The sequence below is a fragment of the Monodelphis domestica genome, chromosome 3 (assembly GCF_027887165.1).
Source record: "Monodelphis domestica isolate mMonDom1 chromosome 3, mMonDom1.pri, whole genome shotgun sequence".
Classification (NCBI taxonomy): Eukaryota; Metazoa; Chordata; class Mammalia; order Didelphimorphia; family Didelphidae; genus Monodelphis; species Monodelphis domestica.
The window spans coordinates 204,825,514-204,842,022 of record NC_077229.1 but is presented as its reverse complement, the minus strand read 5'-3'; the positions used below and the strand labels follow the sequence as shown (position 1 = coordinate 204,842,022).

The window sequence follows — 16,509 nt, the reverse complement described above, 5'->3', positions numbered from 1 at the left end:
AGACAATATTCACTGATCACATAGGCAATTTGGGATCAGAATTTGCAAGATATAATTTTTAAGTCTTTTTTACCAGTCACATGTGTACATGTCACAGATACTAGGCAAAAGTACTCTAAAGTTCACTTTCTCCTGAATAAGTACCTTCTTTCTATGGGCTGTTCTTTCACAATTTTCCCTACTTGCTTGTGCTCCCTTTTAAAAAGCACGATCCACATCTCAAAGGAGCCAAATTATTTAGAACTTAAAAGCCAAAAGAGTTTATATTTGATACCAGTAGAACAGAGAGCCACTGGAGTTTATTGAATAGCAGAGTGACATGGTCAAAATGCCAATATTTTGGCATGGCTGAGAAATATTATGGAACCATAAGTGACAAGATTTGGTAACTGATTGGCTATGTGGGATGAGAGTGAAGAGTTAAGGATGACACTGAGAATGTTAAGCTTTATGACTGCTGGTACCCTCAAAAGTAATAGAGAAGTTCAGAAGATAGGTAGGTTTGAAGAGGAAAGATAAAGGAGTTCAGTTTTGGACATGTTGGATTTGAAATGCCTACAGCCAGGCGTGTGCAGGTAAAGGAGTAACAACCAACTCAACTCCAGAAAAACAAGTATATATGACATACTTAAGTTTAATCTGAATTAACATTTTAGATTTATGTTTTTAAAATCTAGGCAATCCATAAAACAATAAGTCATAGCCTGATTTATACTGTTTGCCATTTCAGAGGTGTAAACACTTACAGTCAAAATTTAACAATCATAGGGCAGGTAGGTAACTTAGTAGATTGAAATCCAGATATGGGAGTTTAAATCTGGCCTCAGACACTTCCTAGCCTTGTGACCTTGGGACAAGTCACTTAACACCCTTTGCCTAGTCCTTACTATTCTTCTGCATTAGAAGCAATACATAATATTGATTCTAAGACAGAAGGTAAAGTTTTAATTTTTAATTTAATAATCAGCTCTCATTAGCCAGTACAACCTGGCTCTACCATATTCCTACCTATGGGACGTCCAGTTGAAATTGTCCAATAGGCATGTTGTGCTGTAGGGCTAGAATTCAGAAAAGAGATGAAGACTTGATCCATAGATCTATGAGTCATTCACATAGAGATTGTAATTGAAACCAAGATCAGCAAGTGAAGAACTGCAGAGAGAGAAATGATGAGGAACCAAGCAAGTTTGGGTACAAACACATTTAAGGGCCAAAATATGGATGAAGACCACAAAAAGAGATTGAGAAGGAAAAATCAGAGAGAACTAAGAAATAGCAGTGTTCCTGAAAACCTAGAAAGGAGAAAGTATTTAGGAAGAGAGGGTGATCCACACTGTAAAATGCTTCAGAGAGAGTAAAAAATAGAATTGAGAAAAGGCAATGTTCCTTTGGCAATTAAGAGATTAGCAGTTTTCAAAAAAAGGTCAGTTTCGGTTGAATAATGAAACCAGATGCTAGAGAGCTCAGAACCTACAAGAGAATGAGAGGAGGAAAAATAGAGGCACCAAGTATAGTCAGTTGTTTGTTTTTTTTTTTCAAGAATTTTGAAAAGAGGAGGAAAAAGATAGAACAAGAGCCAAAAGATGAGTGAGGATAGTGGGTACATAGTGAGAGGTTTTTTTTTTTTTTAAGGATGGAGAAAACTTGGGTGTGTTTATAGGCAGCAGAAAAGAAGTCAGTAAGAACACAGGGAGAGAGTAAATATTTGAGAGGAAGAGAAAAGTAGAAGCAATCTGGTGGGGAAAATGGGAAGAGAAAGTATAAATAGTATAAAGACAGTAAAGTATACATAAATATGTAAAGGGTGGCTTCAGCACAAAGGGTCACCTCTAAGAACTATGAAAAACTAATGAAAATCAACTATGTCAATGTGTTTCTGGTTTTTTGTGTTAGTTAATAATGTATTGTTTATGAATATAACAAGTAGTTAACAGGCTAGGTTTCATTAAAGATTCACATTTTGAAAAAAATAATTAAGCAGAGAAAAACTAATTATTCTTGACTCAGTTAACCAAGCTCATGGGAAATCTACATGTTCTGACTATAACACTATTCAATGTCCATTCTAATCATAGGACAAATACCTTGAAAGAAAAAGACACCCTCTTGTTTGCTTTTCTTGTGGCATCAAATATAATTCCTAAATGGATTAACATGGTTCAGTGGGAAGAACATTAGCCCTCTAGTCAAGTGACCTAGACTCAAATCCTGCCACTAGTTAGTTGTGTGACCCTAGTCACTTAGCTACACTCAAGTCAGTTTAACATCCATGTCTCAGTTTTCTCATTTGTAAAATTGGGATAATTTTTCGCTGAACATAATGCATATAAAAGTGCATTACAAATCTTAACATGCTACATAAATGCCAGTTAAGCAGTTTCACTAGCTCACCTACCACTTTCATAAAGCAGGATAGATCATCTTTTTCATTAACTTTGGCTACTGAGAGGATTATCTTTGTGTTGAGGCTCATTTCTTCCCCCAAAGAGTTATGCCCAAATTGACAGCAGAGAACCACAGAAGAAGCTTTCTGAACCAATATTCCTATCCTCTTCCATTTCTACATGAAGGGAAACAGTCATCCAAAGTCCTGAAAGTCATTGTGTCATATGTTCTGGTGTACAAGTACAGAATCTCATGACAGTAGGGAGAAATGTCTTGCACAGAGTAGACAATACATTCCTTTAGGCTTCCCCCCTATAATGAAAGAACATACTTTCATCTCCATAAAGATGAAAAGGTTTGTCTACGTTGGGATATGCACCATTTGGGGGCAGCTTTTCCTATATTCAAGTAAGCTAATATTCACAAATGATACATATATTGATCTGGCTGAACTGTCTCATATTACATGATTTTTGCCCATCAAATCCCATAAACTCCCCCAAGGAGGATCTACCCAATGTACGGGAGGTCTTTTAAGGTTTCATGAGTATTGGTGAGACCAGCCAAATTCAGAGCCAGTTTTACATTCTACTACACTGTGTTGCCTCCTTGGTCTGGATCCAGTTGCTCTTTCCATCTTCATCCTCTTGAAAGCCTCTTCTACCTTCTTCCATAAAGATATAAAGGGGGGCAGCTGGGTGGCTCAGTGAATTGAGAGCCAGGCGCAAAGACAGGAGGTCCTGATTCAAATCTGGCCTCAGATACTTCCTAGCTGTGTGACCCTGGCCATGTCACTTACTCCCCATTACCTAGTCCTTACCACTCTTCTGCTTTAGAACTAATATATAGTTCTGCTTCTAAGGTAGAAGGGTATTTTTAAAAAGATGTAAGGAAGATGCTGGAGTCCAAATTTGTTGATTCTGTTGTTACCCAAGATGAATATAGTTTGTGATACAAGTTATTGTAGTTCTGTTTTCCTTTATATGTATATCCTTTGGAGATCTGGCTTAATTAGGTCTCACACAAACCTTTCTGTAAATTCACTGTTTCCTTCAAGGCTTCTTGCTCTTTTTAAAAAGATGATATCAAACATAGCCTTCCATCATCCTTTATAACTTGTTGCAAATGAGTTTATGTAAATAGTATTACTTGTATTCCTTTACTTTGCTGCCCTGTGTTGTTTTTTAAATGGTGGGGAGAGTGAAGAGATATTAAAGAAACCATATGCTAAAATTTGTGGCTTCCTTCCTGAATTATCCATTTGAAGCATATGAAACATCATTTCAAAAGTTATTCATTTTAGCAGTCAATATGGCCTAAAGAAGGGAAAAGCCACTTGAGTAATAGAAGTAATACTTGGTATAAGCTGTACTTACCAATTTTCCTTTGCCTTGGCTTTTGTAACTGCTGAAAGTAGAGCTGTCCCTAAGCAAAAATTGTAAGTTAAGTAAATTTTGTGTTCTATACTTCCTGCTCACTGACCTAGTATTTTCTCCTGACTTCTCAGGAGTCCTATTTCAAATCTTCTCCAAGCTTTACCTTTCCTGAGCAGCACTCATGCTCTAAACTTATCCAACTCCATTACCCTTTTCTAAGTTTCTTATTATACCCCACCATTCTCTCATCCTCTCTGCTAGCAGACAGTAATCATATAAACAAATCCATTTTCAAATGCTGATGAATTATGCTTCCTAGGCAACATATGCATTTGAACAATAATAATAACTAGCAAAGAACTCTACAAATTATTTAATTTTATCCTCACAAAAACCCTTGGAGTTAAATATTATTCCCATTTTGCAGATGAGGAAACTAAGACAGACAGAGGTCAAGGGACTTGCCGAGCATCACATAGCTAGTGGCTGAAACTAAATTTGAATTTGGATCTTCCCAACTCCAGGTCTAGGACTCCATCCTTAATTCCACCTAGCTGCCTTAATAAAGGTTTTCTGTAAACATAATGCTTTAAATTCAAAGAAGGGGCATTGACAGTGGAATTTCAGTAGAATGGAAATACATTTTTTAAATTTCAAAGATATTTTATTTTCCCAATTACATGCAATAATTTTCAGCAAATGTTTTCCAAAAATGTAAGATCAAAATTGTCTCCCTCCCTGCCCTCAGAGATTAGTAAGCAATTTGATCTGGATTATATAGGTGTTATCATATAAAACATGCTTCCCTATTGGTCATTGTTGTAAGAGAATACTTGTATAAAATCAAACCATAAATAAACTAGTATGAAAAATATTATGCTTTAATCTGCATTTGTCTCCAATAGTTCTTCCTCTAGAAGTGGCTAGCATTCTTTGTTGTAAGTAATGGAAAATATTTGGAGTTGGCCTTTGGGGCACTCAAGAAGTGACATATTGAGGCGTAATCTGCCTGCCAAAAGGTTAGCCTCACCTGGAAATAAGACAAACTATACACATATTCTGACCTTAAAATGTTCTATACCAAAAGGCGATTTATATGAAACTGGGACAATTGTTTTGTTTTTAGTAATTGACTTAACAGAGGAGTATCAACAATGCCTTGCTTACGTCTCATTCTGAACTTGATTCTTGTTATTCTCACCTTTCCAAGTATAAACAGGGACCAGAGTAAAGAATCTGGGCTGGGAGTCAAATTGAGGTCTAGACCTGCTAATGCCAATATGTGACTGCAAGCAACTCATTCCACTACCTTTCCTTCTTAACCAGGCACAGAAGGGAGATTTTAGTGACCCACCAACCCCATAAATGATGATCAAAGTCAAATAGGCAAAAGTGTTTTTGAAAAAATTAAAAGTTCCATTTAAGGATAATGTGTCTAGTTTGCCCGATTTAATAAATCCAATCAAAGTTAAAAGTCAAAGGGGAAAAGTAGCAGTAGCAATGCTGATTGTTTTAACTTAGATAGTGGACAACAGCTCACATTTTCACCCATGCCCATGGGGTCACTTTAAATCTGGAGGCTACATTGTCAAGAAAATCTTCCTATCGTTTAGGTCTGTTCTGAAGTAGGAGAGGCTGCCTCAAGTGGTGAAGAGTTCCCTCTTCTTGGAGGTCTTTGTGCCTGACCTCTTCTGGAGTATGTTATGGTGGGAATTCCTTTCATCAATGGATAGACAGATAGATCCCTTCCAACTCTCAAATTCTGTGATTGAGTGACTGAGAAATAAAGAATATGATATTTACTGAAATGGAAGATTTCCTCTCAAAAGAAAAATTCTGGAACTAAAATGGAAAGATTAAAGTATTTGTGATTAGAATCTCTAATTCCATTAAATTTCTAAGAAACAGGTGAATTTTCATCGATTTCAGTTTGAATCCCTGCCCTATAATCCCACTTGATTTGTTTATATATTTAGATTGTAGAGTCAAAGCTGAAAGAGGTCTTACAGCTATTTTACAAATGAGGGAATGGAGGATTAGAGAGTTAAAGGACTTGTCCAAAGTCACATAGGTAAATGACAGAGGCAGGATTTGAACTCAGGTTATCTCAATCTAAATGCACTGTTCTTTTCACTATACCATGCTGTCTTATGATACTTTAAGTGGATAAAGGAAGATCATGCTGGCAATCAGACTGGTTAAATAAAGGCAGATGAGAAGTGCAGTACCTTGTTTCTTCAAATGATTCCAGTACTACATCCTGTCCTAACAGGACGGCCCTCCTTTTGGTTCTAACCTGACCTTTATCATATCATAAAATTGACCCATGGCACTTGAAGGCTATGTGAATTAAGTCCAAGTTGTGGCAAATCCTAGCAAACTAGGAAAGGTTTCAGAATATGCACAGCATTGAGGAGCATTCAACTTCTGAGTAGCTAGTTAGTTGTAGTTAATAATAATAATAGTTAATGTTTATATAGTGTGTATGTGACAGGCACTGTACTAAATATTTTATAATTATCCCATTTGATCCTCACAATAACCTAGGGAGGTGGGTGCTATCATTATCCCCATTTTACAGATGAAGAAACTGAGGAAAATGAGGGTTCAAGTGACTTGCAAGCATTTGAAGTCAGAATTGAAATCAGATCTTTCTGGAGTGCAGTTCAGTGTTCTAGTTCAAAGAAGCTTATCACTGAAAGGGCAGTCACCAAGTGAATGACAGTTTTTGCCACAGAAGCTGCTAGAGATTTTTTCTCAAGAAAGGAGGGATTGTAATCTACCATGAGGGAGTACCCAACCCACAAAGATCATCTGAAAAATTAAAGAAATCTACCCACTGTGAAAACACAAACAGGACTGTGAATATGGACCTTTGAATGTCGAGGCTCCTTTTTGTTTTTAAAATTAAAAAGTGGTTTAATAGGGCTTAAACTGTCAAAGGCAGATTACTTCTAGAAAGTCAGTTCACCTCTTGACTTTTCTTTCCTCAACTGTAAAATGAAATTTTCTAAAATTATTTCTAGCTCTAACATTGTATTATTTTAGTAAATCACCTACAACACACTTGTTAGTATTCTAATGGACTCTAGTAGTCACCTACAACACACCTCTTTTTCAAGGATGACATTTTGTGGCTTAACATCCTCTGCTTTGCTTCAACAACCTAGAACACAAGCCAAGGTAAATCACATTTCAGTCTTCAAAAGCAGTTTGATATCACTTCCCTATTTTATGGAACTGTCATTACTTTTACTGACTTTCCTAAATTGTAAATAAATTTAAGAGCAATAAATTCTAACATACTTTAAAAGAGACTTTAAACAGCAAAACCATTTCACATATAATTGCAGTCATCTATAGCACCTAAAAGGAAATTGAAAAGTGTATGATCTTAAAAGAATACAGTAATATTGAGCACTGGCAGCTTTTTGGACTCAGATCTTTCATTCTAGCAGAGGAAAAAAGGACTATGATGTCACTTTTTGCTGGGGGGTAGAGATAAGTAGTAGCCCATGAGGTAGGAGCTTTGCTTTTTCTCCATTCCATAGAAAGCAATTTAACAAAATCAAGTTTACTCTTGGGATATAAATAAGTAAAATTATTCTTCCTGGTAACATGGCATAATGGAAGGACAGTTTGCCCTGGGGTCAAACAGACCTGGACTCTAATCATGCCTCTGCCAACTACCTGCTACCTGATCCTGGGAAAGCCATTGAAACTCTCCATACAGCAAGCAAATCTCTTAAATTCTGGAAAAGTTCTCAATCTCTTTACTGAGTTTCCTAAATCACGGAAAAAGTATCAACCAAAACTTATCTTGGAGATGGAAAGTCCAAGAGCATTCTTATGCTGAAGACATTTTTCCTAATGGCCTTGTATTGCAACAATTTAAGCTAGTGTTTTTGGTGCTTTGTAGCTAGAATAATCTTGAATAGAAAAAAACACTAATGGAACATTTTGAAAATGTTCAGTTTAGCTCTGATTGTTTTCCTGATAGTTAAGATTAATGCCAAAAATATTTAGTTCATTAATCTGTGGATGATTAGGCTCTTAACAAATTCTCCTGCAATAATGGGAGTTAGAAGAACACATAACTAGAAGAAATTTAAAATATTCCAATTAAGATGCCTTAAGGAAATGACAATATCTAGTGATATAATTAACCTGAATGCTGAATGCACAGGTAAGTTCTTAGAAAATGGTTTCAAATTTGCATAGAGCTTGAAAACACAGAACAAAATACAGAATGCTCTTTTGTGTCAGCTTACCACTTGAGAGTACACAGTATCGGAAGAGTTTTCAAAGTCATAAGGATTCTCTCTGAAAAAGCAAGTTTATTAAAATGTGCAAAATGCAGGATATGCAAGGACAAATTCACAACAATTATGTACTTGATGAGGATATTAATGGGAGCATTTAGGGAACAATGAGAAATCCAGTTGGAAAGTATATATACACACATATTTAAAAACAAAAGTATCAAAGAACTACTATATGAATAAAGCTCCATAGCCAATTTAAAGTTTCTGAATAAACATGGTATTGGGGCATCTCACTTGAAATCCTGTGGTTTAAAAATCTTGCAAAGTTTAATCATAGACCTATTTTACAATTTTTGAAATCTTTAGTAGATCATTAAACCAGTGATTCTCTTGGGTGTGTGCAAAATTTCATCTAAGCATCCTGGAAATTGCATGTGAAGGAGGGAGTCTGGAGTCTAGTGGGCCGAGTTTTCCCATAGTCTCTGCAATGAACAAAAATTGAGAACTACTGCATAAGATGGTTGCACTAGTCTACCATCTAGTGGAGAAAGCTATGAATTGAAGGATCTTTTTGAAGGATAATAACCAATTCTCAGGTCAAGAAAATTATTTGAATGCCACTTATTGATACAGGAAAAATAAATCAATCTCAAACTTCCCTAGAGAGCTTTTTGTAGGATTCTTAGACATTCAAATCCCCAAAAGGATCTCTAGAGTCTAAAAGGGCAAATGATCTATTACATTTAATTCAATCTTGCATTTTAATTTTTAAACAAACATAAGATAGCCACATTTTATGGCACCATGCATATACTTTGCAGCAGAGGTGCCAAATTTGCTATTTGGCACCCCTGAGTGGGGGGTGGGAGTGATCCAAGGAAAATTGGAAAATGTTCAAACAAAATAAATAAAAATACAAAGCAATTTAGATAATGTTAATTTGTGGTTTTGTAAGTCAATATGGGAAGCAATTTTTGCTTTACAATCTATTATTAAAACTATTTAAATACGAGTTACTATTTCTATAAGTTTATGACCCTTTTACTGGACTTGGCATAATTTTACTAGTTTAAATCGCTGGTCTATGTTTGCTATATATCTTTGCTATAGTTTCTAACATTCAAATCCTTGAATGAGGATCCACTCCCAAATTATATCATTGGATGATATTCTCCCAGAGGGATGCTGTTATCATCTATTTCATGACAAGGTTCATATGTGACTAGGATAGAAAAGAAGAGATAGCCTATAATAACCATCTAAATTTACAAATAGATTTTTTAAAGGGAAGGTGTAATAATTTTCAAAGATTTCTCAAAAGATTCCCTTACATATTATGTTTTGACATTTTAAATATTTAGTATCCATATTTAAAAAAAAAACAACCTCATGTTATATACAGTGATATATACTTGTATCAGTTAGAAAGAAGGTAAATAGATAGAAAATAGGATAGGGTAAGGCAAAACCCCAGCCAGAGCTGGTTACTTAAGTGACTACAGTTAATTAACTTTGTCTATTCTTTCATGATTTTAAGGAGAGATTGAAGAACAAATTAACTTAACATGTCACCTATTTCTGCAGTGGTATGGAACAAGAATTTTCATATCCAATACTGCTTTTTCCCTAAGTTATAAGATATTAGGTTGTTTTGCAAAGATCATTCCTTTGCTGCTAAATCAACGATTAAAAAATTAGACTATCACCATATTCAGAATAGTGGCATGACTCATTAGTCTAAACTAGTCTGAATAGTGACCAGGTATAAGTATTTAGGGTGATAAACAGCAGGGGGAAGCATTTCCTTTTCAGGCCCTTTACTGTCCTCTAGGACAGAAATCAAATGCAAGATCTGTGAAGGGCCAAGGGAATGGCTTCTATAATAACTGTTAGGGTTATCTTATTGGTACAACATCATTAGTGCAAAACCAGAGTCTGCATTTTTCTACTATGCCCAATCCTCTTTGACAGTTGTACCTTTAAGGGCATCACTATCTAATATGATAAGTTGTTCTCTATATTCTTTTCTGGCCACACAGAAATTTCTCTTTGTTCCTTTTTAAGAAGAGGTTGTGAAAAAAATATATTTTAAAAGCAGAAATGTGGCATTAATTAAGGCTCTGGCTTAATGCTAATATAAACAAAAAGGGCTTCTTACTTTGTTTCAGAAATGTTCTTGCTTGAAATTGTTCCTTTTCTTCCCTTCTCAAAGCCATCAACCTGAAAGAAGTTAGTTTTAGAGTAAAGCCCAAAACCACATTGTAATTATTATTTGATGAAAAAGAATCAGTATAGAAATCATGAATTGGGGGGCAGCTGGGTAGCTCAGTGGATTGAGAATCAAGCCTGAGACAGGAGGTCCTAGGTTCAAATATGGCCTCAGACACTTCCCAGCTGTGTGACCCTGGGCAAGTCACTTGACCCCCATTGCCTAGCCCTTACCACTCTTCTGCCTTGGAGCCAATACACAGTATTGACCCCAAGACAGAAGGTAAGGGTTTAAAAAAGAATCATGAATTGCAGCAGAATTGTATGCAGGATGTCTAATTAATGTAATTGTAGCGAATAAAATGAAAAAAATAAAATAAAATACAGAAAGAATGTGTCATACAGAATAAAGCCAGAACTTAAATAGTAAGAAATAATTTAAAATGATTAGAGGATATGGATATCAAAGTTAACTCATTTAAGTATGTGTTAACTGCCTACTGTGTAGACCCCATACTAATCACTGAAATGAGAGTACCAAGATCCTTCAAGATGATTATAAAAATCTAGCACAGGATATAACAAGCACACAAATAATTATAATCTAGAATAGGATGTAACTTGCATATAACTAAGTATAATATAAAATGTCCCAAAAGTTTCAGTGCAGTTTTAAGCTTTAGTTGCTTAAAACTTCAAAGTGTCCCAAAAGTTTTAGTGTAGGAAAGCTTAAAACTACCTTAAAATGGTTGGAACAGTTTGCATAATGTAGGGGCATCCAGGTGGCACAGTGGACAGAGCACAGGGCTTAGAGTTAGGGAGATTCATAGTCCTGAGTTCAAATCTGACCTCAGACACTTACTATATGTGGGACCCTGGGCTAGTCACTTAACCCTGTTTGCCTCAGTTTCCTCATCTATAAAATGAGTGGAAGTAAATGTCAAACCACTCTAGGATATTTGCCAAGAAAACCCCAAATGGGCTCACCAAGAACAGGGCATGACAAACAACTGATCAATATAATTTAGACCACATTAAGTACATAAAATGTTTGATTCCTTACCTTTCAACTATTTCCCCCTTCTCTACTGCTGGTCTGAATCCCACCTAGCCAGGCATGGAGGTAATAATATATCTGATCCATCCCAATAGTCTGACAGCCTGAGTTTTCCCCTCAGTCCTGCCTGCTAATATCATGTTGAGCAAAGTAGCAACTTCTTGGAACTTCAGTTTCCTCATTAATAATATGGGGGAGATATTTGCATTCCCTCCCTTAGAGCTATTGTGAGGAACTGAGATAAAGTATGTAAAGTTCTCTTTTGAAGTGTTAGCTTTTATTATTTCTAGAGTGACTAAGGGAATGGCAAATCCCCATCAGCACCACCTCCTCTCACCTTAAACTAAAGCTAAATCAAAGTTCTGCCTGGTAGGTTGTTGCTCCTTTGCCTTTTCCATTAAGCCCAGAAATCTACTTAACTAAGACTAGCCAAAGATTTTAAACCTAACAAAGAAAGACTAAAGGATAGTAGCCAAGGGAAATGCCTTGGATTACTGAAAAGGTAATTGAAACTGACATTTAATAAGAGATACTGGCTACCTTGATTGCCTCACTGTGTCACTAATCCTAAAGCTTAGGAGGAAAGGTGTCAATAAACTTGTTCTTACTAAGACACCCATAGCTACCTCTGAACCTTTGATACTCTAAGACTGGATCTTACTAGCACTAGGGGATCTCTAAACAGGAGTATAAAGTGCTACAGGGAAGAGAGAGATCTTCTTGACTAGAGAGATCTGGGAAGGCTTCACTGAGTAAATTAGCTGGGAAAGTAGTCAAAGACTAGGAAGAAGGAGCAAAAATTGCAAGCAAATTAGAACATTCAAAAGTAATATGCAATAAATGGCCACATTTTACAGTTACTACCACAACATCTCTCATTAGACCCATCTCTCTTCTCACATGGCTACTGCGTTAGGTCAAGCCCTCTTCATGTCTCATGTAGATTTCTGTGTCTCCTAATCGGTCTCTCTGCCCTAAGTTTCTTTCCAGTTCAGACCATCCTCCACACTGCTGCCAAAGGGATCACGACCAATGACATGCCTCTACCCAATTTCACTGGTTTCGGTTTCCTATTAGTTTTGTGATCAAATATAAACTCTTCAATTTAGCTTTTGAAAGTATTCCCAACCTATCATTCCAGATGTTATGCATTACTTCCCCTCTTGTATTTTGCCATCCGGCCCAATAAGTTGTCTCTCTATTGATCACATTGGTTACGGAGATAAAGGTATATAGAGAAAGACAGAAACGGAGACGGAGAGGAGACGGAGAGGAGACGGAGAGGAGACGGAGAGGAGACGGAGAGGAGACGGAGAGGAGACGGAGAGGAGACGGAGAGGAGACGGAGAGGAGACGGAGAGGAGACGGAGAGGAGACGGAGAGGAGACGGAGAGGAGACGGAGAGGAGACGGAGAGAAAGGGGGAAATATAGAGAGAGACAGAGACAAACAAATACACACGAAAACCTTATAGGGACAATTTTTTAGTAGCAAAGAACTGGAAACAAAGTAGATGTCTATCAACTGGGGATTGACTAGACAAATCATTTTATGTGAATATTGACTGTGTTGTAAGAAACAATAAATATGTGGAATATAGATGAGCACAGAAAGATTTATATGGACTGATGCAAAGTGAAGTTAGCAGAAATAGGAAAAAAATATACACAATATCTACAACTATGTAAATGTGAATGAACCACTCAGTTTTAATTTTCTTCAAGTAGAATGGTAGGTCCAATTGATGAAGGGTTCCTGATCAAGTGTTTAGACTTTTCCAAAGGTGCAATCAATACTCTCAGTAGCAGTAACTTTTGACACTAGAAAGCTTCAAGAAAAGGCTGGATGAATAGTTGTCGAGACTGTTATAAATAATATTCAAGATTAGGATTAAGAGTAAATTTAATAATATCCTTCACCACCACCATTACTTTTGTCAACATGGAATCCAGAAACCCCAAATTTGTAACTTAGTAAGATCTGATGAACCCCAAGTTTTAGGATTAGCTTATAAATTGGAGACTCCAAAGTTTGTTCTTGTTCCCTGTTCCTGTGAGAATCTACCCTGAAGGGAATCTCAGGCTAGCAGTTTCAGACTGAATAAGGGACCCCAAGGTAAAAGACAATCGCTGTCAGGTGGGGCCAAGCCCAAACCAAGCGACTCTTCTTATCTCCAGAAGTCTCTCCCATTGTATCACACCCTCTTTTCCAGGATGGAACCCTGAACCTTCAGCTTATGAGACTAAAACACTACCTATTGTGCTAAAGTCACTTAGCTTGGGCTATTTTTTTTTATTTTATTTTACCTTGAGCTTCATAACAACTCTGAGTCAAGTATTAAGGGAATTATTATAAGAATTTTAAAGATGAAGAGAGGCTCAAAGAAATTAAATGACTTGCTCGTGTTTACATAACCTATAAGAAGTGGGATAAATTGTTTACTTGACTCTAGGTTCACCTCTCTACCTGCTTATACCATGGTGTCTATTAAATGACTTCTAGAGTTCTTTCTGGCCATAAGTCCAAGATTCTTCTTTAAGAAAATGGTTCATTCCTAATTAATGTGGTAGAGTGAAAGATTTATTTTTAAGGAGTTTGTTTTTGTTTTTTACATGAAGCACTTACACCTGAGAAGGCTCTCAAGTGCATTTGCTCCCTTTCACCTACCTTCAACAGATCCTCCTGGAATGTTTGAGGAGTCAAAGACACAAAAGAATTGCTACAGCTAGCATAAATGAAAAAAGAGAAAAAATCATAAATCAACATTTTATGATCTTATAATTATTTAAAGCTATTAAAAGATTTGAATAACCAATCTATGCCCAAGAAAATGGGATGAATTGCTAATATTAAATTCACATTTATAGAGCACTTTAGGGTTAGCAAAGCACTTTCCTCACAACAACTCTGAAATATCAGAAATGTATATATTATGCTTTTTCTGCAGATAAAGAAATTGAGGCTTTGGGAGGGCAAGTGAATTGCCCAGGGTCACCTAGTTGGCATGGCACAGGCAGTTTTCAATCCCAAGTCTCCCAATTCAAAGTTCAGTAATTCTTTCTAAGTTCCTTGAAAGCTGGTGCTTTTCCCTTTTTGCCTTGGACTGTGTATCCCTAGGCTCTAGCAGGGCATCTGGCACATATTAAGTGCTTAAAAGATGCTTTTTAGTTAAATGATATGATGGTAATTCTGAAAAAATAAAGTTGTGTTTGAGTTTTATATGAACAACTAGGTGGCTCAGTGGATAAAGGACCAAGCCTGGAATTAGAAAGACTCATCTTCCCGAGCTCAAATTTGGCCTCAGACACTTATTAGCTTTGTGACCCTGAGCAAATCACTTAGTCCTATTTGCCTCAGTTTCCTCATCTGTAAAAATGAGCTGGAGAAGGAAATAGCAAACCACTGCAATATCTTTACTGAGAAAATCCCAAATAGGCTCACAAAGAGTTGGACATAACTGAAAAACAGCCAAACAACAAAGTTTTATGCACACATATAAATATATTTATATACAGGGTATCACCAAAGTCCTATTTTTAAATAACTCTTATCTCATGTCTTAGAATCAATATCATCTATTGGTTCTAAGGCAGAAGAGCAGTAAGAGGAAGCAATTGGGTTACATGTGACTTGCCCAGTGTCACCTAGCTAGGAAGTGTCTGAGACCAAATTTGAACCCAGGACCTCCCGGGCCTAGGCCACTGAGCCACTTAGCTGTACCTCCCTATACACCACAAAAGTCTTAATATAGTTTTAAGCTATTAAAGTGCCTTGTATATGCACATGTGTATATATATTCAGATATATATTCTCTTGATAAATCTTAATTCTGGGAAATAAGCATTACAAATATTCCTATCTATTTTATACATAAAATTGAGGCCTAGAGAATTTAAGTAACTTGCCCATCTATGGTCACACCATTAGCACGTATCTCAGGCAAGACCTTAGGTCTGCTTCAGATCTAATACTCTTTTTGTTATTCCACATTTTCCCTGGGAGGTAACAGTTTTGAGTACTACCCTACTCAAAGAGAAGATGCCTCCCAAATAATGTGTGAAATATGAACACAAAGTGATCATTTGAAATGTTGAGTATCTTGTGAGGTAAGTACCTATTTCCCAAAGAAGAAAGTGGCCCTAAAATGAAATTATATTAAGATTCCATTGTCTTGGCCTTGTCTGGAGTTAGTCCCCAGCTGATTTTTTAATTAACTGGGGGTGAACCCCAGAGACAAATGCTAAAGTGAGAGGTTTGTCTTCAACTTTTTTTCTCATTACCCCACCTTCTCTGGAATGATTTTAAATTTTCATCTGTATGGAGAAATGTGTCAGTGCATAAAATTTGACTTATGGTATATTATTTATAATTAATTATTCAGCCACTTCCTCCACATATCACAGTAGGTATCATCCAGCAAAATATATAAATTATATCTTTGGTGTTTCCATTCCTCTGTTCATTGTCTGGAATTGAACATTCACAAGTTATTCTTCAGATATTAAACCTTAAGCTGTATATAATGTTCTCTTGGTTTTACTCACTTCACTCTTCATTTCATATAGTTCTTTCCAAGTTTTAAAGAAATGAATCCACTCATTTCTTACAGCATGGTAGTATTATATCACAATCACATGCTATAATTTGTTCAGTCATTCCCCAGTTGGTAGACATCCCCTTGGTTTCTAGTTCTTTGCCACCATGAAGAGAACTGCTATAAATATTTTATAACATAAAGGTTCTTTTCCTTTTTTCTCTGATCTCCTTGGGAAACAGACCCAGCAATAGTGCTATTATTGCTGGGTCTACAAATATAGACAGTTTTATAGTCCTCTGGGCATAATTCCAAATTGCCCTCCAAAATGGTTGGATCAGTTCACAGTTTCTTTGTGGTATATTATTAAGTGGTATCATTTTGTCTGTAGCAATTCATGGAGATGATCATTCACTGAATAGAAGATTCAGGATCTGTGTCAGTGAAGAAAGTGAACCACAGGCCAATGAAAAATTGCCACTTTTTGCTTCAGTGTATACAAAATGAACCACATAATAAAATGGGACTCCTAATTTCCTTTTATCTATTGGGCTTTTGCTGCCTCCAGGTTACACAAGCCCTTTTAGCATAGCATCCTGCCTGAGACTACTTTACATATATATATATGTATATATATATATATATATGTATATATGTGTATGTATATATGTGTGTATATATAAAA

The 16,509-nt window shown here is 36.2% G+C and overlaps 1 protein-coding gene across 1 annotated transcript in view; it reads right to left on the bottom strand.

Moving 5' to 3' along the window:
* SYCP2L (synaptonemal complex protein 2 like) overlaps window positions 1–16,509 on the bottom strand; it is a 67,718-nt gene that overhangs the window by 21,694 nt on the left and 29,515 nt on the right. Inside the window, exons 20-24 of the mRNA XM_056823422.1 lie at window positions 13,958–14,015; window positions 10,185–10,246; window positions 8,033–8,084; window positions 6,872–6,927; window positions 3,762–3,810 (exon numbers count right to left, since the gene is read on the bottom strand). Coding sequence (XP_056679400.1) covers window positions 3,762–3,810; window positions 6,872–6,927; window positions 8,033–8,084; window positions 10,185–10,246; window positions 13,958–14,015 — 277 coding nt within the window. The remainder of the gene's footprint in view (window positions 1–3,761; window positions 3,811–6,871; window positions 6,928–8,032; window positions 8,085–10,184; window positions 10,247–13,957; window positions 14,016–16,509) is intronic.